Source organism: Bombina bombina, chromosome 3, assembly GCF_027579735.1.
Source record: "Bombina bombina isolate aBomBom1 chromosome 3, aBomBom1.pri, whole genome shotgun sequence".
Taxonomy (NCBI): domain Eukaryota; kingdom Metazoa; phylum Chordata; class Amphibia; order Anura; family Bombinatoridae; genus Bombina; species Bombina bombina.
Genome location: NC_069501.1, coordinates 958,813,493 through 958,839,092, shown reverse-complemented (window position 1 = coordinate 958,839,092; position 25,600 = coordinate 958,813,493). Strand labels below are relative to the sequence as shown.

Below are 25,600 nucleotides of genomic sequence, written 5' to 3'. Positions count from 1 at the left end.
CTGATAAATTCATTTCTTTCATATTAACAAGAGTCCATGAGGCCCACCCTTTTTTGTGGTGGTTATGATTTTTTTGTATAAAGCACAATTATTCCAATTCCTTATTTTATATGCTTCGCACTTTTTTTCTTATCACCCCACTTCTTGGCTATTCGTTAAACTGATTTGTGGGTGTGGTGAGGGGTGTATTTATAGGCATTTTAAGGTTTGGGAAACTTTGCCCCTCCTGGTAGGAATGTATATCCCATACGTCACTAGCTCATGGACTCTTGTTAATATGAAAGAAATGAATTTATCAGGTAAGTTCTTACATAAATTATGTTTTTTGGTTGCAATTTCTTCTGCTAGAAGAGTTTCAGAGTTATCTGCTCTGCAGTGTTCTCCTCCTTATCTGGTGTTCCATGCAGATAAGGTGGTTTTGCGTACTAAACCTGGTTTTCTTCCGAAAGTTGTTTCTAATAAAAATATTAACCAGGAGATAGTGGTGCCTTCTTTGTGTCCGAATCCAGTTTCAAAGAAGGAACGTTTGTTGCACAATTTGGATGTAGTTCGTGCTCTAAAATTCTATTTAGAGGCTACAAAGGATTTCAGACAAACATCTTCCTTGTTTGTTGTTTATTCTGGTAAAAGGAGAGGTCAAAAAGCAACTTCTACCTCTCTCTCTTTTTGGCTTAAAAGCATCATCAGATTGGCTTATGAGACTGCCGGACGGCAGCCTCCTGAAAGAATCACAGCTCATTCCACTAGGGCTGTGGCTTCCACATGGGCCTTCAAGAACGAGGCTTCTGTTGATCAGATATGTAAGGCAGCGACTTGGTCTTCACTGCACACTTTTACCAAATTTTACAAATTTGATACTTTTGCTTCTTCTGAGGCTATTTTTGGGAGAAAGGTTTTGCAAGCCGTGGTGCCTTCCATCTAGGTGACCTGATTTGCTCCCTCCCATCATCCGTGTCCTAAAGCTTTGGTATTGGTTCCCACAAGTAAGGATGACGCCGTGGACCGGACACACCTATGTTGGAGAAAACAGAATTTATGTTTACCTGATAAATTACTTCCTCCAACGGTGTGTCCGGTCCACGGCCCGCCCTGGTTTTTTAATCAGGTCTGATGATTTATTTTCTTTAACTACAGTCACCACGGTATCATATGATTTCTCCTATGCAAATATTCCTCCTTTACGTCGGTCGAATGACTGGGGAAGGCGGAGCCTAGGAGGGATCATGTGACCAGCTTTGCTGGGCTCTTTGCCATTTCCTGTTGGGGAAGAGAATATCCCACAAGTAAGGATGACGCCGTGGACCGGACACACCGTTGGAGAAAGTAATTTATCAGGTAAACATAAATTCTGTTTTTCATTGCTATTACTATAAGCTTCCTCTTTAACAGAGCGTAGCTTCCTTAGCTCTAGAGTGAACCAAGGTTTATTGTTGTGGAATTTACGTACAGACTTTGTTGAAATACATACTCCTTCACAAAAGTTGATATTAAGAGGTGACTGTATCAGCATAATTAACTAAATATTAATCTGAGTTCTGCATTCAGCATCTCTGGGGAAAGTGGAAAGCTATAGTTTGTTAAACTTAAAGAAGACACATGCAAAATAAATAATGAATGAGCATTGCAAAGGTTTTTCATTAAATATAATTTCTTTCTTATGACACGTTGAGTCCACGGAATCATCATTTACTGTTGGGAATATCACTCATGGCCATCAGGAGGAGACAAAGAGCACCACAGCAAAGCTGTTATGTATCACTTCCCACAATCTCCAGTCATCCTCTTTGCCTGCGGTGCAAGGAGGAGGTGATTTTATTATTTTGAAAGCCGGAGCAGGTTTGCTCTGATCTTTCCTCTCAAGATTGCGTCTAGCTATACTCCACGTCATTCTCTTCAGTAGGGCAGTGGTGGCTTTAAAGCAGTTAGGAACTTGTAAAGTGTGCTTTGCTGTGTTTTCCTAACATGCTGCTTCCCTGGTATAGAAAGCCTGAGTAGGTTTACTTTGTCTTTCTTTTAGTCACAGGTCTCTGTGAGGAGTGGCATCCTCTCATACTTTGTGAGTTGTCTGACTGCCGGACAACTAGAATGCAGGTAAGTGCCTTTTGATTTCTGGGGCTAGAGTGCTGGCACTGAAGGGGTTAAGGACCCTCTGCTTTTTAGGTGGGGCTAATCCTTTATGGATGGTTTAGGCAGTGGGCAGACACATTAATGCATGAGACTTGGAGACTTAGGGGGTTAACCTTCACATCAAGGAAGGAGTTAACTATGTATGAGGCTCAGATAATAATTTTAGTACGTTTTCTTATGTTTTCTGCTTGTGAAAGTGACAGCCCCGTTAAGTTCCTGAGTTGGTCAGATTTTTGACTATGTCAGGGGACTGTTAGGAGAGCGCAATGGCGCAATTTCTAAGGGGTTGCGTGGATGTGCTTGTCCGTTTTTGATTACTTGGACTGAGCACACGTCCTTTGAATACTCCGCTCCGCTTTTAGAAGCGCTTCAGGAAGCTGCAAGAGGGTGCCAGTGTTCTGCTTGGAAATTTATAACAATGGTTCTGTAGAAATACGTCGACGGAATGAAGCTCCATTCCGTGCTTACTTTTGGCCATGCCTCCCTCTTTACATTATCGGAGCGGCGCCATTTATAGAGGTGACTGAGTGTGTATTTTTAACTCTCTCGTTCTCCGGCATAGAGAACGGAACGGTTCTGTCTGCCTCAAATGATTAAAGCATACGGAATATCCCATTCTAGGTCACTTTTCTATGCATCTCGGAGTATGGTAGAATCTCCCCTATTTATGAAGATAGAAAAGCAGGTTGCAAAAGCAGTAGATTATACGCTAGTACTTAGTAATATTAGACAAATGGGATATTTCTTCTTGTCTTAGCGGCAATGAGAGCTGTTTACAGTATGTTTCATATGTTGTTTTTTATTCCTAACATTTTGATCTTTTGACAAATAAAATCCTTTAAATTTTCAAGGTTAATGGTTTCTGAGTTATCAGGAAATGTGTAAACCTAATTTCTTACATAAGGGGCTTATGCTCTGTACAGTGCGCTGTTGCTAGGATCAATTACTTGTTGGATTCAGGAACATATTTTTATATAAACTCATCTGTTCCTTTTAATTAGAATGTATTTTTTAAATTGCGTTATTCTTTACTGGAGTTTTGCCTCTAAGAATAAGTTTAGACACTTTAAAATGTCTTTCTGTACCACCTTGTTGGTCAAACTACTGATTTTACAGAATAATCTGAGCCTTATGTCTCCCAGGATGATGCTGTTCAGGCAATACCACAGCTCTCTCCTTTTTATGCCCCAAGCCTCTTTGGTGTCGCATGCAGTGCCCTGCGGTTCCTCTAAATCTCCTGGAGGAGTATGTTTGCTTACAGATTTTGCAGCTCGGGTGTCATCTGCAATATTAGCGGCTTTGCCCGTTTTCCTTACCTTCAGGAAATATGCAAGAGGACATGTTTATTTCGGAATTGTAAGGTTTCTGCTCCACATTCTACTATGCAGGTTGCTCTCCTGAGTTGGTGAGGAGATTTCGCTGGTAGTTTTGAGGGTGAAATCTCAGATTTTGACAGTTTAATTCCTTCATCTGATGCTGAAGTCATATCCTTCGGATGTATACTTGATCGCCTTGTGTATTATTAAAGGAGGTTTTGGCAACTTGGACAACATCGATACGTTGTCAACCTTTTGAAAGTTTTGTGAACTTGATCATTTCAATGCTAGGATACCTGTCTCCCGTCCTTTAAAGGATTTTCCTGTCACTGACTTAATTATAGTGCACAGTGCCCTGAGTAGGAAGGGATCCTTTCTACTATGGCTCAGAGAACTTTGATCCCTATGGAGGGTAGCTAGCTCTTTTACGGATCCATGGTTAAGAAGCTGGAGTTTTTTTTTTGTTCATTTAGGTCAATGCCTTGCCTTCATAGACTTGCTGTGCTAGCCTGCCGGGCTTTGTGGCTGACATTTTGGTCAGCTGAGAAGCCTTTCCTATATCTTAGTGGTACGGTCTCGGCTTATAGTTCTGCAGTTGCAGTCTCAATATTTTACATTTCCTCCAAATCCACGCTTCTTGCGTTTCCTTTTCAAGGATGAGACCTTGTTTGAAATTGGTCTGGCAGAATTATCCTCTGACTTTGTGTAAAAAGAAAAAAGGGTTTTTCTACCACATGTCAAGAGAGTAAGACTAACGAAAAGTTTTTCTCTTTCCTCAGTGTCAGTCATGTCTTTTGGAGTCCAATCTAAGTTTTCCTCCCAAGGGCAGGTATCCAGGTAGAGACTTTACTTGAATTGGGTTCTGGACATTTTTCTCTAGGAGTGGTAGTTCCAGTCCCAGTCTGAAAATGGGATCTAGGTATTTACCTCATGTTTATCAGGTTCTGACCTTCAATGTAGTATCCATTCTCTTTTGGTTCAAGATGGCCTGTTCAGAATGAACATAGACCTGAAGGAGGTGTATTTATTGTTCCCATGATCAGGATTTTCTCAAGTTTCTGAGTTGCGTCATCCTAGAAGGACTTTTAGGCCCTTGGGTAGTGCAAGGGTGCCTTCCTGGACAATATAGGGTTCTGGTGTCTTCTTTCCTTTGAGCAAACTCTCTCTCAAGTGATCTTGTTCAATCTACTTTCCCATGGATGGGAAATGCATCTGGAGGAGAGTTCCCTTGTCCATATTCAAGGGTGTTGTATTTGGGGACCTTTATAGATTCTCTATCTTGGAGAAGATTTCTAATAAAGGTCAGATAATCATAGATTTTTCCCTCTTTGCAGTCTTTTGTCCGACCAACAGTAAGCTCTAGTTGTCCGGTAGATAGAACCATCTTACAACCAGAGGTTGGGAGTTTGGATTTAGCCGCAGTTGATTTTTCCTTCACTTTTCAGTGACTTATGATAGGAGGGATTTGGTCTGATTTTTCCAGGAACATCATTCCTTTTTGTTATTTTCATAAAATGGAGATCATTCGGATCTGTCTCAGAGGATAGATCTAGATCAGTCGACAAGAGACTTTTCTTTCATGTAATTAGCAAGAGTCCATGAGCTAGTGACGTATGGGATATACATTCCTACCAGGAGGGGCAAAGTATCCCAAACCTCAAAATGCCTATAAATACACCCCTCACCACACCCACAAATCAGTTTTACAAACTTTGCCTCCTATGGAGGTGGTGAAGTAAGTTTGTGCTAGATTCTACGTTGATATGCGCTCCGCAGCAGGTTGGAGCCCGGTTTTCCTCTCAGCGTGCAGTGAATGTCAGAGGGATGTGAGGAGAGTATTGCCTATTTGAATTCAATGATCTCCTTCTACGGGGTCTATTTCATAGGTTCTCTGTTATCGGTCGTAGAGATTCATCTCTTACCTCCCTTTTCAGATCGACGATATACTCTTATATATACCATTACCTCTACTGATTCTCGTTTCAGTACTGGTTTGGCTTTCTACAACATGTAGATGAGTGTCCTGGGGTAAGTAAGTCTTATTTTCTGTGACACACTAAGCTATGGTTGGGCACTTTTATATAAAGTTCTAAATATATGTGTTCAAACATTTATTTGCCTTGACTCAGAATGTTCAACATTCCTTATTTCAGACAGTCAGTTTCATATTTGGGATAATGCATATGAATTAATCAATTTTTTTTTTTTCTTACCTTAAAATTTGACTTTTTTCCTGTGGGCTATTAGGCTCGCGGGGGCTGAAAATGCTTCATTTTATTGCGTCATTCTTGGCGCAGACTTTTTTGGCGCAAACTTTTTTTTCTGTTTCCGGCGTCATACGTGTCGCCGGAAGTTGTGTCATTTTTTTGACGTTTTTTTGCGCCAAAAGTGTCGGCGTCACTATTGTCTCCACATTATTTAAGTCTCATTATTTATTGCTTCTGGTTGCTAGAAGCTTGTTCACTGGCATTTTTTCCCATTCCCGAAACTGTCATTTAAGGAATTTGATCAATTTTGTTTTATATGTTGTTTTTTCTATTACATATTGCAAGATGTCTCCGTTTGTTCCTGAGTCAGAAGCCACTTCTGGAAAAATGCTTAACTGAGTTTCAGTTCTACCAAAGCTAAGTTCATTTATTTTAAATGTTATAAATGTTTATCTTTAGCTATGGTTTGTAATAAGTTATTATGATATACTTTTACATGCAGATTCCATTAGTATTTATGCTTTATACATTTCCATTCTTAAGTGCAAGAAATGTTAAGAAGATTTATAAGAAATATTTTTTCTGATTAAGGCTATGTCTGACTTCGTGCCTTCTAATACGATTTTTAGGTCTTTTTCACTTCTTTTTTAATTATTGAAGTTTCAAATGACCAACAACATACTGATTTATCCTTCTCTGATGATGTTTTTTTTCTCTTTCAGAAATTCTCTTCATCAGATATTGACACTAACAAATCTACTTTTTTATATAATTTTTTTATTATTAAAGTACATTTGTTCTTTGTTGAAGAGCTGTTGATTATTTTGGATATTAAGGTAACTAGTTCTTTAAGACTAGCTGACACTATTTCTGCCTTTTTATTTCTTCTGTGATTTCAGAGGTTTTCTTTCCAATTCCCCATACTAGGGAATGGAATAGGCTGAGAATTTTCTTTTATTTTTAAACTATATTCTTTGTCAGCAGTTAAATTCAATTTGGAGGGTTCTCCAATTTATTGGAGCTATCTCTACTCCTACTAATTATGCTATTGTTTTTATAGCAAAATAGTATTTATTTTCCTTTATATAGTTGTATCTTATTTTTGGAAAATTATTTAGTTTCAGGTACTTTTCTTGGTCCTGTGATATTGCAATTGCTTCATTTTTTCTGTTTACTTTAAGATCAAGTATCAGATCATGATTTATTTTAGCATTGTTAAGGGACAACATTTACTAGACTAGGTGCCGTTGCATTTGTCTTGTTGTTTTGCATTTTGCAAGTCCTCTGTTTTGACTGGTCCTTTAAACTGGACTATCATGCTAATGATTTCATTTGTGTCTTCATTTTATTGAATATATTCGCAAATGAGGGTTAATCTATGTCTTTAGCTATTTTAGCTAGAAGAATTCTGTGATTTAAAAAAAAAAAAAAAAAAAAAGAAAATCCATATTTCTTTTGTTCTAAGATAATCAATTATAATTGGATTCAATTCTTAACTGTTACTATGGGCTTCAAGATTGAGTTCTAAGACTAAAACTTTAAGCTTATACTAGTTTGGTTGTTCTTATTAAGGAACGAATCCTGAGTTCTTTCCCAAGTAACATGTTTTGAATTGGGTTTCGAAATTAGCTCCCTAATGTTGCGATGCACGTGCCGTATTCCAGCTTGGCTGGTAAGGGGCAGGTTAAGACTTCTTTGAAATTTATTTGCTTCTATTTTGTCCAAATTTCTTTGATTTTATTCCAGTAAGGCTAACACTTTCTTTCAGTGTGTTTCTGTCCTATATATTTTGGATACTGTTGAGGCATGGCTGGGTACCCATGGGGTTCAAGCGCTGCTCAGACCTGGAATCTTCTGGGATTTTTATTCCAGTTCCTTTTCTAGGAACTGGGTTTTGGAGTTTTATTCAAACTATTCTGCCTTTTTGTGGTCATTGATAGCATTATTTGTTTTCTTTAGATACAATAAATGTGTATTCATTTTTCTGTTTTCATTCAGATTATTTCCTGAGGATGTGGATTCTAATATGTTTCACTTGCTCTTCAGGACATAGTTAGAGGATCTTTTTTCAAAAGCTCTTGATTCCTCATGCAAGGGTCACCTTCTTTTAGGTTTCCAGATGGTTTATGTCACTATCTTCGTCTCTATCAGACAAGGGACAATTTGTATTGGGTTCCGTCTGTCGGTACCTTTAGTCTCTATTATTTCCTTCAGTTGCTATATATGCATAGAAGTTTTAACAGCATTGGATTCAATTCCCTTTGCTCCTTTTCAATGGAAAGATCCTTTCCAGCTTTTTATGAGTGTTGTTTTCTTCAAGAACATGGTTGGAGGATCAATTAACCAACAGTTTCTTCAGGATGGTTTGGATAAAGGTTTGTCTGCAAGTTCCTTGAAAGGACAAATCTCTGCTCTTTCTGTTCTTTTTCACAGAAGGATTGCTATTCTTCCTGATATTCATTGTTTTGTACAAGCTTTGGTTCGTATAAAACCTGTTAAGTCAATTTCTCCTCCTTGGAGTTTGAATTTGGTTCTGGGGGCTCTTCAAGCTCTTCCGTTTGAACCTATGCATTCACTGGACATTAAATTACTTTCTTGGAAAGTTTTGTTTTCTTTTGGCCATCTCTTCTGCTAGAAGAGTTTCTGAATTATCTGCTCTTTCTTGTGAATCTCCTTTTCTGATTTTCCATCAGGATAAGGCGGTGTTGCGAAATTCTTTTAAATTTTTACCTAAGGTTGTGAATTCTAACAACATTAGTAGAGAAATTGTGGTTCCTTCATTATGTCCTAATCCTAAGAATTCTAAGGAGAGATCATTGCATTCTTTGGATGTAGTTAGAGCTTTGAAATATGTTGAAGCTACTAAGAATTTCCGAAAGACTTCTAGTCTATTTGTTATCTTTTCCGGTTCTAGGAAAGGTCAGAAGGCCTCTGCCATTTCTTTGGCATCTTGGTTAAAATCTTTAATTCATCATGCTTATGTCGAGTCGGGTAAATCTCCGCCTCAAAGGATTACAGCTCATTCTACTAGGTCAGTTTCTACTTCCTGGGCGTTTAGGAATGAAGCTTCGATTGATCAGATTTGCAAAGCAGCAACTTGGTCTTCTTTGCATACTTTTACTAAATTCTACCATTTTGATGTGTTTTCTTCTTCTGAAGCAGTTTTTGGTAGAAAAATACTTCAGGCAGCTGTTTCAGTTTGATTCTTCTGCTTATAATTTCAGTTTTCTTCATTTTAAGATTTAAACTTTATTTTGGGTGTGGATTATTTTTCAGCGGAATTGGCTGTCTTTATTTTATCCCTCCCTCTCTAGTGACTCTTGCGTGGAAGATCCACATCTTGGGTAGTCATTATCCCATACGTCACTAGCTCATGGACTCTTGCTAATTACATGAAAGAAAACATAATTTATGTAAGAACTTACCTGATAAATTCATTTCTTTCATATTAGCAAGAGTCCATGAGGCCCACCCTTTTTTGTGGTGGTTATGATTTTTTTGTATAAAGCACAATTATTCCAATTCCTTGTTTTTTATGCTTTCACACTTTTTTCTTATCACCCCACTTCTTGGCTATTCGTTAAACTGATTTGTGGGTGTGGTGAGGGGTGTATTTATAGGCATTTTGAGGTTTGGGAAACTTTGCCCCTCCTGGTAGGAATGTATATCCCATACGTCACTAGCTCATGGACTCTTGCTAATATGAAAGAAATGAATTTATCAGGTAAGTTCTTACATAAATTATGTTTTCCCGTAGTGGTTTTCAGGGGTATCTGTCTCAGGACGCGTGCTTCTGCAGACATTTCTGGGTGATGTAACAATGGACCCCAACCTTCTGGGCTGGGAAGCTGTCTGCTACTTGTTTTTAGGTGCAGGGATTATGGTCTCGGAGGGTCTCCTCCTTAACATTCTGGAATTGAGAGCGATTTATAATGCTCTGATGGATTGGTCTCAGTCGTCCTTGGCTTGGTTCCAGTCGGATGATATTTCCTCAATGAATTTCATTATTCGTCAGGGAGGAACCCGGAGTTCCTTAGCCATGTAGGAGGTGACTGGGACTGTTCAGTGGGCTGAAGCTCACTTTTTCTGGCTGTCATGAACTGACAGTTATTTATTCCCGGGTAATGGGAACTCCTTCCAGATGAGTTCTCCAGCTTTACCCTCAAATGGGGGGTGCCGGAGTTGGATCTGATGGCGTCTTGGCTAAATGCCAAGCTTTTAAGGTTTGGTTCTGGTCAAGGGATATCCACAGGATGCTCTGATAGGTGCTCTGGCGGTCTCTTGGGATTTCAGACTGGCTTACCTGTTCATCCATTTGCTCTCTCTTTCTACGAGTCATCGATTGTATCACACAGTAGGGAGTGTTGGTGTTCTAATAGCCCCTGCGGGGCCTCGCAGGATCTAGTATGCAGACCTGGAGGAGATGTTGTGTCTTCCATCTTGGGGGCTGCCTCTGAGGAAGGACCCTCAGATTAGGGTCCCTTCTTTCATCCAAATATCGTTTCTCTGAAGCTGACTGTTTGGAGACTGAAAGTCTTGTTCTGTCTAGGCGTGGTTTTTTGAATCGGTCATTGTGACCATGATTCAGGCCATCTAGTCTGTTTCTAGAAGGATTTTCTTCTTAAATGGAAAGAGTCCACAGCTGCATTCATTACTTTTGGGAAATAAGAACCTGGCCACCAGGAGGAGGCAAAGACACCCCAGCCAAAGGCTTAAATACTCCTCCCACTCCCCTCATCCCCCAGTCATTCTTTGCCTTTCGTCTCAGGGGATCGGTAAGAGCGTTGAGTGCTCAAGCTATCACTGTTTTTTTTTTTTTTAATGTTCCACTAAGCATTCGAGAGGACCTGTGGGTTCACGAGGCGGGAAAGGAGTGTGTCATTCCTTTTACAGCCTTCAGTCATGGATGTCTGGGCAGGGGAGGGTTCCGATGTGTCCCTCCATTTGACATCTGATTTCATTTTAACCTTGAGTTCCTCCTCCTTGTGGGAGAGGGCTGGCGGGCATAGTGCCCCGTTGCCACTGGTTGAGTGGTTTGGCCTTCAATTTTTAGGCCCCTGGATGGCCCTATGGGACTTGATCCAACAGCTTCTATGAATTGTCTAGCATGTGGAAGGTTTTGTATTTTGAAACCTATTGCTGTTTTGGCACCTTTAAGGGGGTGCGTGTCAGCTGTTTCTAGTGTATCTAGATATGACTCTTACTCTAGGCCGCGTAAGGTCTGTCTTCCATTGTATCCAGGTGGTTTAGATCTCATTTTGGGGGTCTGTGTTCTGGACGTTGGTTGGTCCCTGTGTTGACTTGTTTAGCTCGGGTTTTCCCGGAGCCAGGAAGGTTTAGCACCTTTTCTCTCCCCTGTGTCATCTGCCTATGTGGAGGTGATGGGGAGACTAGCCCTGCTAGTAGGGTTTTGGGAACTTGAGGTATCCCTTCGGTTGTCCTGTGGCCTGAGGCAGTCTCTTCGTTTGACCTCTGGCCTTGCTGCTTGGAGAGTTGGACTTATCTAGGGGTGGTTCCTTCATTTGGTCAGAGCTTTCGAGTTCTCTGTGCTCGCTGTCAGTTTTTCTGGATATGCTCCATTCCTCTTGTCTGGCTTTTTGGCCAGTCGGGGTGTTTAGTTCCAGGGTATAGTTGCCTGAACTATTAGGTACCTGGACCTGTTTTTTCTTCCTGAGTCTTTCTCTTTCTGGGGCTTAGCTCCTGTCCCAGTTTTGTTTTTTTTGGATCTCAGGGCTGGTCGGGATGTTCCACGGTGTTGGGAAATGGGGCTATGTCCTTGTTCCATCTACCTGACCGGGTCAGGGTTGGCTCGGTTTATCTGAGTATACTCCTTGCCACGGATTAACCCATGTCATCTGGGGTTAGCTGGGTGGCTTGTGCCTCTAGACTGGTGGGTTTCTACCCAGCTGCTGGTGCTGGATTACAGTCTTCTGGTGCACCTTAGGGTAGCATTCCCCTGTTGGTTTGCCAGGCTACCTGTGGATTCTCTGCTCTGCAGGCGAATGGGTTGACTGCGCCTCTGTTAGGCGAACTACTTGTGGTCCTTCTAGGACATTTGCGGGGGATCTTTTCTCCCATTTAGCTTGTGACTTCGAGCCTTGAGGGCAGTTTTTGTCCTGACTTCTTCCCCTTTTTCTTAGGGGATATTCGCTTCTGCGGGAGACGGAGTCCTAACTAGGGGCTTTTCCTGGTTGGGAAGTGTACGGTGGACTTTGGTTCCACCTGGAATCTTGCTACTTCCTTGTCTGACTGAGGTGCCTTGTTTTGATAGATCCTTGGGTCTATGGCCTTGTCTGTTTTTCAGAGTCAGGTTGTACTTGTAGTCTGGGGGGATGGCTGTACCATCTTGCGCTCGTTCCTGTACCAGTTTCGGGATTCTTTTGTTCCCCTATTTTGGATTCCAGTGTGGATCTGCAGGTCAGAGCGGTCCAAGGGTCGCAGTCTCCTCTGGTGGTTGCACTGTGTCTATCCTGATAGCTCAGTCTCCTAGGAGATGGTGTTTCCTTTTTCCTTGTTCATTTGACAAGAGAGGGTTTACTCTTCCTTCGTGTTCTGAAGGGATACTCTCCTTCTCGGGGGGCCTCGATGGAGGCTTTGTGTTCCCCTCTTTAGGGACCTGTGAGTATGTCCGACGACTTAGATTTCCTGGAGCGGGCCCTCTGTCGAGGGGCTGTTTTGTGCGGTCTGTTTTCTTAATGACCACCTCCTTTCCTTTGCAAGCTCCCTTTGTGTCGTACTGTTGTGGACTCTGTGTTCTCAAACTTGGGGTTTTCGCCCTGGATCTTTTACACGCTTTCGCAGTTGCATACTTTGGTATTCTAGGGACTGGCGCTGGGAGAACTTTGTCTCTTTTAGTTGCATCCATGCTTGCAGGATGATGGGGATACGTCTTTTCTGTCTCCGTGCCCGGTGGTATCCCGGGTTTCGCTTAGTATAGGCGTGGCCTTCTTCCCTGTTTGGGTCCGTTTGGGTCTCTCTGAGCTGGCCCACTCTTGGAGGTGTTCTCTTTTGTATTAAGGGACCTTTCGGTTTCCTCTGTCCTTCTTTGCCTTGTCCCTTTAAGGATTTCGGGTGGTTTACCCTTCATTTGTGTGATGTGATTGGTGGGGGACCATCTGTGGGCGACAGTGTCTCTTGGTGGACTGGTGGTTCTGTTGAGTCAGTTTTGCGGTCTCTTGTTTGGCTCTGGACTAGCTGTGAGTCAGTTTGATTGGGGCTTTTCCTTTAAAACCTTTTTTCTCGTCTTCGGTTGAAGCTGGTTTTTGGTGGGGTTCAGGTCTGGTGCCCTCAGTAGGGGCCGCATTTTTGTACCCTCCCGTCTTGGCATTCAGTGTCCTCTATAGCTTGGGTATTGGTTTCCCAAAAGTAATGAATGCAGCTGTGGACTCTTTCCATTTAAGAAGAAAAACATAAATTATGCTACCTGATAATTTCCTTTTCTTCTGATGGAAAGAGTCCACAGCTCCTCACCCGTCATTTTTTGTGGGGTGTCCTTATATTATTCTGGCACCTTTTAACCCTGATATTTATTCTACTGTTCCTTGTTCCTCGGCAGAATGACTGGGGGATGAGGAGAATGGGTGGAGTATTTAAGCCTTTGGCTGGGTGTCTTTGCCTCCTCCTGGTGGCCAGGTTCTTACTTCCCAAAAGTAATGAATGCAGCTGTGGACTGTTTCCATCAGAAGAAAAGGAAATTATTAGGTAAGCATAATTTATGTTTTTCATAAGATATGATATACATATTTTTTTTGGTGTGAATTCAAGGGTTACTCTTGGAGTAGAGTCAGAATTCCTTGACTTTTGTCTTTTCTCCAGGATGGTCTGCTGAAGAGTTTGTCGGCTAGTATCCTAAAAGGACATAAGCGCCTAGCGGTCATTCCAGTTGTACGATCTTTTTGTCAGGCCCTGGTCAGTATCAGGCCTGTGTCTTAACCTGGTTCTTAAGGTTTTGCAGCTGGCTCTTTAACTAATGCTTCCCATAGATATATAAGTGTTATCTTGGAAGGTTTGTTTCTTGTTGCTCTCTCTTCTGCTCTGCATCGGAACTCTCTGCTCTGCAGTGTGGTTTTCGTGTTAAGTAAGGTTTCCTTCTTAAAGTTTGTTCCGGACCGAAATATTAATCAGGAAATTGTTGTTCCTTCTCTTTGTCCTAATCCTTCTTCTCATAAAGAACGTTTGTTGCACAACTTAGACGTTGTGTGGGCTCTTAAATTCTATCTGCAGGCTACGAAGGGCTTTTGTCAGTCTTCTTCATTGTTTGTTTTTCTGGAAAACATAAGGGTCAGAAAGCCACTGCCACTTCTTTCTCTCTGGTTGAGAAGTATTAATCGTATGGCATATGAGACTGCTGGACAGCAGCCTCCTAAGAGAATCACAGCTCATTCCACTAGGGCTGTTTCTTCTTCTTGGGCCTTAAAAAATTAGGCCTCTGTGGATCAGATTTTCAAGGCTGCGACTTGGTCTTCTTTGTACACTTTTTCTAAATTCTATAAATTTGATACACTTGCCTCAATTGAGGCTTTCTTTGGGAGAAAGGTTCTTCAAGCAGTGGTGCCTTTTGGTTTAGGTTACCTGTCTTGTCCCTCCCTAATCATCTGTGTCCTCTAGCTTGGGTATTGATTCCCAACAGTAATTGATGATTCCGTGGACTCACTGTGTCATAAGAAAGAAAACAAAATTTATGCTTACTGATAAATGTATTTATTTCTTGACACGGTGAGTCCACGGCCCGCCCTTATTTTTAGACAGTTTTTTGTATAAACCTCAGGCACCTTTCCTTTCTCTCCTTTTCCTTTGGTCGGATGACTGGGGATTGTGGGAAGGGAAGTGATACTTAACAGCTTTGCTGTGGTGCTCTTTGCCTCCTCCTGCTGGCCAGAAGTGATATTCCCAACAGTAATTGATGATTCCGTGTACTCACCGTGTCAAAAAATTAATTTATCAGGTAAGCATAAATTTTTTGTTTTTCAACTTTTTATTGTGAATGAAGTTTTGAGTCGAATGTCCTTTACCATAGATCAACAATAAAAAGGACAAAAACTGTTTCCTTAAGCAGGATTTTAAAGATTATTTTTGTCAGATTTGAATATTAACCTTTGTGAAAACTTGATTGCTCTATGTGAAAGGATTAAATGCACAAATAACCATGGTCATTTTTCAATTAATAATGAAATAGTGGTTTTAAAGCCAGTATTTACTTTCTACTTAAACTATTTCCATTTATCGGCTACATTATGTGTTCAATTATTCACAAAATGTAATTTTATTTGTAGGTGAGAAGCATAAACTTCTAAGTCAAGTAGTCAGACCTCAAGATTCACGTGCCCTAAGCCCTGCACAAATTCCTGAAGAAAGGCCAACTCGATGGAAAGAAGAAGAAAGGAAGGCAGATAGAAAGGACATTGCTAGACGTTTTGAGGAGACAGAGCCTAACGAGAAAATAATGTCCTTAGAAAAACAGCGAGAACATGTGCTAGAACCGATTGAAAACTCAAAGTCTAAAGAGTCAGAAAATTTGATGCAACACAAACAGGAGGAAAGAGATTCTGGTGACAAAGGACATGAAGAGAAGGCCAAGAAGACTAAAGTGCAAAAGAAACCTGGAAAGAAAAAGAAAGAAGAGGAAGTTGTGGTAGAAAAAAGTACTCCTGAGCCGCAGCCAGAAGAAGTTCCAGTCTTTTCACCCAAGAAGGTCCAGAAGAAGAAAAATCCTGAGAAGAAGCGTAAAAAATCAAAAGGGGACTCTGATGTTTCTGATGAAGAAATTATCCCTCACAGCAAGAAAAAGAAAGGACCCAGAACTCCACCAAAAACAGCAATTACTATAGCTGTAACTGCAGTAACTGCTCCAAAAGAGGAGGTTACAGAGGTGTTGCAAGAGAAGGTAGTAGCACAAACTGTGCCTGAAAAAGAAACTACATTCAGTGACTGGTCAGATGAAGATGTTCCAGAAAAAGAATCTCTTGTTCCTGATAGAAGTACAGAAGAAATGCTAAAAAAAACTTCTAAAGTCAAAATGGAAAAAGAAGATCTGTGCCCTGCAACAGTGGAAGAGCCTGCATCTCGTAAGCCTTCTGAGCAAAAGCGAAGCAGCAGTATTTGCAGCAACCAGAGTAGGACATCAAGCCGCATAAGGTCACCATCCATCGAATCGCATCGTAGTGCAGATGAGCAGACTGGAAGGAAAAGGTTATTACATGGCAGTTCTAAAGATCGAGAACGGAATAGGAGCATTGAACCAACTGGGGAACGCAAATCCAGAATTGATCAGCTGAAACGAGGAGAGCCTAGTCGCAGCACTTCTTCAGGTAATTTTAAATAAACTAGTGTGTGCTTTATTAAATGTGTGGTCATAGTGGCCATTTTTAATATTTTCTATGTGGTTCTTTTTATATAGATTGGAGTGGGGGGGGGGGGGGGAATTACAAATGGAAGAGTAATCTCCCTTTTCGGTGTTTGTACTCTCAAATTACAACCTGTCAGGTATAGTTTATGGGTGGTATAAATATCCCTCATGTCTGTAGGATAAGTGGCTTCCTGTATCCTTGTTTGCCCTCCTGGAGTATGCTCTGTGTTTATTCCACAGTAATATATAAGGAATAAGAAATTAATGCAAAATAAATTGTATATTGTAGTGATTTTTAAAAACATTGTTTGCTGCTAGCACAAGTTGGATTTAGCTTACTAGATTTCATTTCATAAGCAAATGGGGTGTATTTCAAGTGCATTGAATATGAAATTAGTTCATGGTAGTGTTATGTTTTTCATCCACTATTATGCAGCTACACAGTTAAATCTTAATGTTTTTTAAAGCTCATAAGATAGTTCATAGAGCCTAAACATACTTGCAGTTAAAGGGACAGTCTACACCAGATTTTTTATTTTTTTAGAAAGATAGATTATCCCTTTACAGACTTACATTTTAGCCAATCAGTGCTAGCTCCTAGGTAACTCCACGTGCGTGAGCACAGTGTTATCTATGATACACAGGAACTAACACCCTCTAGTGGTGAAAAACCCTACTGCTTCATGGCATTGGATAGACTTTGAAAAATGAGCCAGAGTTTAATTCATCAATTTTTTTATATTTATTTTCTCAAATGTTTACCTTTTTACCACTCCGACAATAAGCACAGCTCTCCCGCTCCTAGGTAACTCCACGTGCGTGAGCACAGTGTTATCTATATGATACACAGGAACTAACACTCTCTAGTGGTGAAAAACTGTCAAAATTCATTCAGAAAAGAGGCGGCCTTCAAGGTCTAAGAAATTTGCATATGAACCGCCTAGGTTTAGCTTTCAACTAAGAATACCAAGAGAACAAAGCAAAGCTGGTAATAAAAGTAAATTTGAAAATTGTTTAAAATTATATGCCCTATCTGAATCATGAATGTTTATTTTGGACTAGACTGTCCCTTTAAACACAGTGCTCTTGCTAACACTGGCTTTTTTTTATTATATTAGATCGTATAGATTCTAGGAGCCACAGTTCCAGAAGAAGTTCTCCTGAGTCTGATCGCCAAGTACATTCCAGATCAGGGTCATTTGACAGTCGAGAGAGAGCATCCGAAAGAGAACGCTATGAATATGAGAGGGAAAGAGAGCGTGAGAAGGAAAGAGAGAGAGAAAGAAGAGAAGGAAGAGTGAGAGACTGGGATAGAGAGGCTGATAAAGACTGGCCAAGGAATCGAGAACGTATAAGAGAACGAGAAAGAGAGAGGGACAGGAGGAGAGATCTGGAAAGGGAACGAGAAAAATTGGTTCCTGACAGTATTGAGAAAGATAGAGTTCGACTTCTTGATGTGCCTGCAATAATTGAGCAAAAACGTGATCCAAAGGAGCGAGACCCTGACAAAAATTATGAGACACCCAGCCGAAATACATCAATAGTTGAAAGGACAGAAAAAGAGACTGAGAATTTGGCAGATTTGGGTACTAGCCACAAAATAGAAAAATCAGAAAGTTTTGATGGTAAGAATACACATTTGAAAATGCTTTTTATATAGCATAATTTCAGCTTTATTCCACAGGATGTTTAGAATACAGTTTTGAGAGCAACATTATTGATAACACGAAAGTACTCCTACTTAAGGGTAATGTATATAAGCTTACCATTTCAAAAAAGTTAAGAGCTAGAAAAAAAAATAATCTGAGGCATTTTTATCTAAAATTTCAATTATAGATATCAAGGTGATTATAATGTAGGACTAATTATTTTTCTTCTCTATATATTCTTTGAAAAATATAATTTTTATATGAAATCCTAGAAGGATAATCATAAGTATCTTGATTGTGACCAATTAGGGCATTTAACGTGCTCTAAGCAGCCCTCTGTACAGCATGTAATCAACATAAGCCAGTGTTCTCCCCAGGGCCTGTTTAGTGGACCCGGCTAAAATGTAAGCAAATATTAAGCTAAAATTGTTCATATTAACCGTTTTCAATGTTTGTTGATGGAGTTTTAAGTAGCCCTGTCAGCCTCTCAGTGAGAGCTTGGGTGAAAGTTAGAGTCCGTAGATGCAGCGATATGTGTAATTGTTGCCATATGTGTGAGATGTGGCTCTGGCAATGGGTGGACTTTAGTTTCTTTTCCAGGAGTATTCGCGCGGTAGTTTTAGAGCATTTTCTCCCTAGTGCAGGGGTGGTTCTGCAAGGCATTTCTTCTGTCGGGTGGGCCCTATCGACTTCCTTGCTTGACCGGCGGCGCAGGAGACGTAACGGTTTCTGATGTCCGGGTCATAGGAGGTGGTGAGTGCCCCGGCCATTGGAGGTTATAAAGGTGCCATTTTTATTAGTTTATAACTAGTCCGTACTAAAGCTGCAAACTGTGGAGGACACTGACGCGTTAGAGGGTGACTCCCTCTTTAACCCCTTAATGACCATTTTTCAATTTTTCTTTTTCAAGATACGCTGAGTCCACGGATTTCATCCTTTCTTGTGGGATATCGCCTCTTGGTCAGCAGGAGGAGGCAAAGAGCTCCACAGCAGAGCTGTATAAATAGCTCCTCCCTTCCCTCCCAACCCAGTCATTCTCTTTGCCTGTGTTAGTTAGATAGGAGATGGCAAAGTGAGGTGTTAGTAAAGATTCTTCAATCAAGAGTTTATTATTTTTAAAGTGGTGCCGCTGAGTACTACTTTGTGCTAGAGTATATCCTAGACCAGATCAATCTCTTCAGTATCAAAAGAGAAGCATTTGGTGGCTTTAGAGCAATAGGAACTGGTGGGACATTATTCTCACTGCGCCTCCTATACATTTTTTGCTGCCCTAATATAGATAGCCTAAGCACTTTTAACTCAGGCTGATCTTCGTCCACAGGGCTATGGGAGGGAGAAGACCTCTGCAAACCTGCTGGACTGCCATGCTGTCGCACAGCATTCCAGGTAAGTGCTAACTTTATTGTTTCTGGGGACACATTATCTCAGATTAAAGCGAGCACTGCATTATTACAGTCACTTCTCAAGAGCTGAATTACATGAAAGGGCTCTGATTGTGTTTGGGACTGTTTTACATACACTGGGGCTGGGACTCAACAGTGTTATTTTGCTCCCGGTAGTGGTATAATATGCAACCCAGGTGATAGCTACTTGTTATGTTATGGTATCATAAGAATGGCGTAACTCCCCACTCCCGATATCAGTATTATACTGACCGATAGGGAGGTTTGTTTTTCAGTTGGCCCTCTTGTGGTTTATGGTGTTTTTTTTTACTTTAAAATATTGCCAGAAATAAAAGGCTCCATCTTGGAGTTAGCTGCCCGGGAGTTACGGTCGAATATGTCCACGATGGGTGGGACTTGATGTAGTCCTATGCAGGCGGCTCCATTCTTGTGAGATTAACAGCTCTACTCCATTTGAATTCATTTTTTACTGTAATGACTCAAATATGGGGTGTCTCTATCGTTACAGAGTTAGTGTTTTCTTTCATTCATTATTACTCGGAATGGAATGAGAGTAGATCTATTATGTCGTTCCTTTTCAGTTAAAGGGACAGTACCGATTTTCGTGGGTTTCCTTTTATTTGTTACATTCCACTGTTTCCTGCATAATACAATTTGGTACTTGACCGGAAAAGAGTGTGCACATGAATTAAAGATTTTTCTTTCTCCCACATGCGGTGCTCTGCAGTTCCTTGCAGCACATGACTAGGTTGTTTTAATGTTCATAGCTCTGTCCATTCCAGCAAGGTTAACATATTTGTCTGATTTCTGTCACTGACAAAAGAGGTTTCAATATTTCACTCTTTTATTTCTGCAGACTTATGTAGAGAAAAAGTTATCCTTTTCTCCTACATTGGTGTATCCGGTCCACGGCTTCATCCTTACTTGTGGGATATTCTCAATCCCTACAGGAAGTGGCAAAGAGAGCACACAGCAGAGCTGTCCATATAGCTCCCCTCAGACTCCGCCCCCCCAGTCATTCTCTTTGCCGCTCTAACTAGTAGCATCTCCACGGGGGTGGTAAAGAGTATGTGGTGTTTAGTTGTAGTTTTTTATTCTTCTATCAAAAGTTTATTTTAAAATAGTGCCGGCTTGTACTATTTACTCTGCAGCAGAAAGTGATGAAGATTTCTACCGAGAGGAATATGATTTTAGCACCAGTAACTAAAATCCATTGCTGTTCCCACGCAGGACTGTTGAAACAGAGAACTTCAGTTGGGGGGAACAGTTTGCAGGCTTAACTGCTTCAGGTATGATTAGTCATTTTTCTAACAAGACCTAGTAATGCTAGAAGACTGTCAGCAATCCCCTCTGGGATAGGTAAGCCATTTTTCTTAGACTCTGTATAAAATTATGGCTTATATTAAGGGCTCTATGCTGGTTGACACTATTGTGGGCTAAATCGATTGCTTTTTAGCATGTTTTCACTATAAATAAGGTGTTTTTCAGACTTTAAAACACTTTTGGGGTTTTATTTTGCGCCTGGCACTTATTTGGACACCTATTCTAGTCAGAAAGGCCCCTCCACTCTGGAATGAAGAGGGAGGAGGCCTCATTTTCAGGCATCAATTGCACAGTTGTTTTGCTTAGGCAGTTCATGCAGCTTCACATGGGGAGTCCAGAGGCATCAGAAAAGACTCCAGAGAGGCTTATTTCCTACTAAAATAATCCCTAAGGAAGGTAAAGGCCACAGTGGAAGCTGTGGCATAGTACTGTAGTGTTTTTAACAGGTTAATTGCTGTTATTAGCTCCGGTTTCGGGCATTAAGGGGTTAATTGGTCTGAAAATTTGTGTGCAATCATTTCAAAGCATTAAGACACTGGTGAAAATTTCATTAAAATCGGATGTTTATTTGATGGTTTTTTGATGTTTTAGTAATAAAGTATGCACTTTTATTATTTAAAGACACAGTAACGTTTTTGTCAAAAATAATTTTTATTGCATTGAAGATCTGTTTAAGTCTGTCAAACATGTCTGACCCTTCAGATAACCTATGTTCTGTATGTTCAAAGGCCAAGGTGGTTCCCCCATTAAATTTATGTGTGAAGTGTGCCATAGCGTCCAAACAGCTTAAGGACCGTACAATCACGCTTAAAGATATAGCCCAAGATGATTCTTTAGCTGAAGGTAGTGAGGATAGCTCACTATCCTCTCCTTCTGTGTCAACACCAGCTATGCCCACGCAAGCGATGCCCAGTACATCTAGCGCGCCAATTGCTATTACTATGCAACAGTTAGCAGCAGTGATGGATAATTCTCTCGCAGCATTTTTATCCAAACTGCCAGTTTTTCCTAGGAAGCGTGATTGCTCAGTTTTAAATACAGAAAATGAGCAAGCAGACGCAGAGGATAATTTATCTGTAGTGCCCTCACATCAATCTGACTTGGCGGTGAGGGAGGGCCTGTCTGAGGGAGAAATTTCTGACACAGGAAAAGTTTCTCAACAGGCAGAGCCTGATACCATAGCATTTAAATTTAAGCTTGAACACCTCCGCGCTCTACTTAAGGAGGTCCTAGCTACTCTTGATGATTGTGACCCTTTGGTGGTCCCAGAAAAATTGTGTAAAATGGATAAATTCTTAGAGGTCCCAGTACACACTGATGCGTTTCCGATACCTAAGAGGGTGGCGGATATAGTGAATAAGGAGTGGGAGAAGCCAGGTGTACCTTTTGTTCCCCCTCCTATATTTAAGAAAATGTTCCCCATTGTTGACCCCAGAAGGGACGCGTGGCAGACGGTCCCTAAGGTAGAGGGGGCAGTTTCAACGCTAGCTAAGCGCACAGCTATACCAATAGAAGACAGTTGCGCTTTCAAAGATCCTATGGATAAAAAAATTAGAAGGTTTACTTAAGAAAATTTTTGTTCAACAAGGTTTTCTTCTTCAACCAATTTCTTGCATTATTCCTGTAACCACTGCAGCTGCTTTTTGGTTTGAGGAATTAGAAAACTCGCTCCAGAAGGAGACTTCTTATGATGAAGTCATGGATAGAATTCACGCCCTGAAGTTGGCTAATTCTTTCATTACAGATGCCGCTTTTCAGTTAGCTAAATTAGCGGGGGGAAAAATTCTGGTTTCGCAATAGTGGAGCGTAGGGCGCTTTTGGGTAAAATCGTGGTCGGCGGATGTGTCGTCCAAAACAAAATTGCTTAATATTCCTTTCAAGGGTAAGACCCTACCTATTCAGGCCAGAGCTGAAAGAAATTATTTGAGATATCACTGGGGGAAAGGGCCATGCCCTTCCACAGGATAGACCTTTCAAAGCTAAAAATAAGTCTAATTTTCGTTCCTTTCGCAATTTCAGGAACGGACCGGCTTCTACCTCTACAGCCAGTAGGCAAGAATGTAACGCACCCCAGCCCAAACCAGCATGGAAACCATTGCAAGGCTGGAACAAGGGTAAACAGGCCAAAAAGCCTGCTGCTGCTACCAAGACAGCATGAAGGGGTAGCCCCCGATCCGGGACCGGATCTAGTAGGGGGCAGACTTTCTCTCTTTGCTCAGGCCTGGGCAAGAGATGTTCCGGACCCCTGGGCACTAGAAATTGTCTCTCAGGGGTATCTTCTAGAATTCAAGGACCTTCCTCCAAGGGGAAGGTTCCACATGTCTCGCTTATCTTTAGACCAGATAAAGAGACAGGCATTCTTACATTGCGTAGAAGACCTTTTAAAAATGGGAGTGATAAACCCAGTTCCAACAGCAGAACAAGGACTGGGATTTTACTCAAACCTGTTTGTAGTTCCCAAAAAGGAAGGAACTTTCAGGCCAATTCTGGATTTAAAGATCCTAAACAAATTCCTCAGAGTTCCATCATTCAAAATGGAAACCATTCGGACAATTTTACCAATGATCCAGGAGGGTCAATATATGACTACCGTGGACTTTAAGGATGCATACCTGCATATTCCTATCCATAAAGATCACCATCAGTTTCTGAGGTTCGCCTTTCTGGACAAGCATTACCAGTTCGTGGCTCTTCCCTTCGGATTGGCCACTGCTCCCAGAATTTTCACAAAGGTGCTAGGGTCCCTTCTAGCGGTGCTAAGGCCAAGGGGCATTGCAGTAGCACCTTACCTAGACGACATTTTAATACAGGCGTCGTCCTTTCACAAAGCAAGGGCTCATACGGACATTGTTCTAGCCTTTCTAAGGTCTCACAGGTGGAAGGTGAACATAGAAAAAAGTTCTTTGTCCCCGTTCACAAGGGTTCCCTTCCTGGGAACAATAATAGACTCGGTAGAAATGAAAATCTTTCTGACAGAGGTCAGGAAATTAAAACTTTTGAACACTTGTTGAGTTCTTCAATCCATTCCTCAACCCTCCATAGCTCAGTGCATGGAGGTAATAGGACTAATGGTTGCGGCAATGGACGTGGTTCCTTTTGCTCGAATTCATTTAAGACCATTGCAACTGTGCATGCTCAAACAATGGAATGGGGATTATGCAGATTTGTCTCCCCAGATTCAGATGGACCAGCAAACCAGAGACTCACTCCTCTGGTGGTTGTCTCAGGATCACCTGTCTCAGGGAATGAGTTTCCGAAGACTGGAGTGGATCATTGTCACGACCGACACCAGCCTCTTAGGCTGGGGCGCGGTCTGGAAGTCCCTGAAGGCTCAGGGTCTATGGTCTCGGGAAGAATCTCTTCTCCCGATAAACATTTTGGAATTGAGAGCGATATTCAATGCGCTCCAGGCATGGCCTCAACTAGCGGAGGCCAAATTCATCAGATTTCAGTCGGACAACATGACGACTGTAGCGTACATCAATCATCAGGGGGGAACAAAGAGTTCCCTGGCGATGAGGGAGGTATCCAAGATCATCAAATGGGCAGAGGATCACTCCTGCCATCTATCAGCAATTCACATTCCAGGAGTGGACAACTGGGAAGCGGATTATCTGAGGAGTCAGACTGTCCATCCGGGGGAGTGGGAACTCCACCCAGAGGTTTTTGCTCAGCTGACCCAGCTATGGGGCATTCCAGATCTGGATCTGATGGCGTCACGTCAGAACTCCAAAGTTACACGTTACGGGTCCAGGTCCAGGGATCCCAAGGCGACATTGGTAGATGCCTTAGTAGCGCCTTGGTCGTTCAGTCTAGCTTATGTCTTTCCACCGTTTCCCCTTCTCCCCCGGCTAGTAGCCAGGATCAAACAGGAGAAGGCTTTGGTAATTCTGATAGCTCCTGCGTGGCCACGCAGGACTTGGTATGCAGACCTGGTGAATATGTCATCGGTTCCACCATGGAAGCTGCCTTTGAGGCAGGACCTTCTAATTCAAGGTCCATTTGAACACCCAAACCTAGTTTCTCTGCAACTGACTGCTTGGAGATTGAACGCTTGATTCTAGCTAAGCGTGGGTTTTCGGAATCAGTTATAGATACTCTGATCCAGGCTAGAAAGCCTGTCACCAGGAAAATTTACCATAAGATATGGCGCAAATATCTTTGCTGGTGCGAATCCAAGGGTTACTCATGGAGTAAGATTAGGATTCCAAGGATACTATCTTTTCTCCAAGAAGGATTGGAGAAAGGTCTGTCAGCTAGTTCTTTAAAGGGACAGATATCTGCTCTGTCTGTTTTGTTACACAAGCGTCTGGCAGCCATGCCAGATATTCAGGCGTTTGTACAGAATCAACAATGAAAAAGTATGAGAAGCACACGAGTTGGAACAAGCAAGCGGATTTAATGGACAGTTCCAAGTAACATGTACATCAAAAACGTAAGTGGTACATACCCCCAAATAAAAGTGCAGAGAAAACTTGTGTGAAAATATATTAAGTGCAGGGCACCTAAACAAACGGCTTACGCGTTTTGGCCTAAGCCTTACTCATAGCCTATTAAGAAGTGCACCAAACGAACGTGCTATAAAAACTAGCCCCCACACTGATTGGCCGCCAGACAAGCTTCCTTTCTGGTAACCGGCCAATCGGGGAGGTGTAAACACACACACCTATAATGCACACAGTGATGGCCCCCTCCCCCTCTGTAGCTGTCAGGTTATCAAATGTATTATCAACATACCTATATCGGCACTAGCGCCAGTATATGTGATAGACAGCGGGTCATCCGTCTCTTCGTACCCGGTGCGTAACCAGTGGCGCCGCAACACAATACAGTGAGAATAGGCGGCGTCAGAACAGCCAACGAACAGTCCGTCACGCACGGATCGGATGCAACCACTATGATGCGCATCCAGTACTAATACAGGTTCCATCAACCTAGTGTATAAGGGCTAATAGTGAACAGCGCTATATGGCCATGTAGCCCAAATATAAATCCATGCGCCTAAACAAATCAACGCAGCCCATACACTATGAGGTGGCCCCGAGCGGTGTCCCCAGCCCTGAGAACCACTACGTTTAGTTGTATATCGTGGGATATATTGGAAATTACACAAAAGAGGACTATAGTGAACCAGTGACAAGGTTAATAAAACAGCTAATGGATAAATGAAATGTAACAATTGGTTCCCATTAGGTGTAAAGTGGAAACATTGAGAATAGTAACAATGTTG

At 41.6% G+C, this 25,600-nt stretch overlaps 1 protein-coding gene across 1 annotated transcript in view; it reads left to right on the top strand.

Moving 5' to 3' along the window:
• The window catches only part of ZC3H13 (zinc finger CCCH-type containing 13), a gene marked incomplete in the record, with an annotated part of 366,958 nt that overhangs the window by 245,084 nt on the left and 96,274 nt on the right, over window positions 1-25,600 (top strand). Inside the window, 2 exon segments of the mRNA XM_053708001.1 lie at window positions 14,923-15,957; window positions 17,114-17,620. Of these exon segments, the coding sequence (XP_053563976.1) occupies window positions 14,923-15,957; window positions 17,114-17,620 (1,542 nt within the window).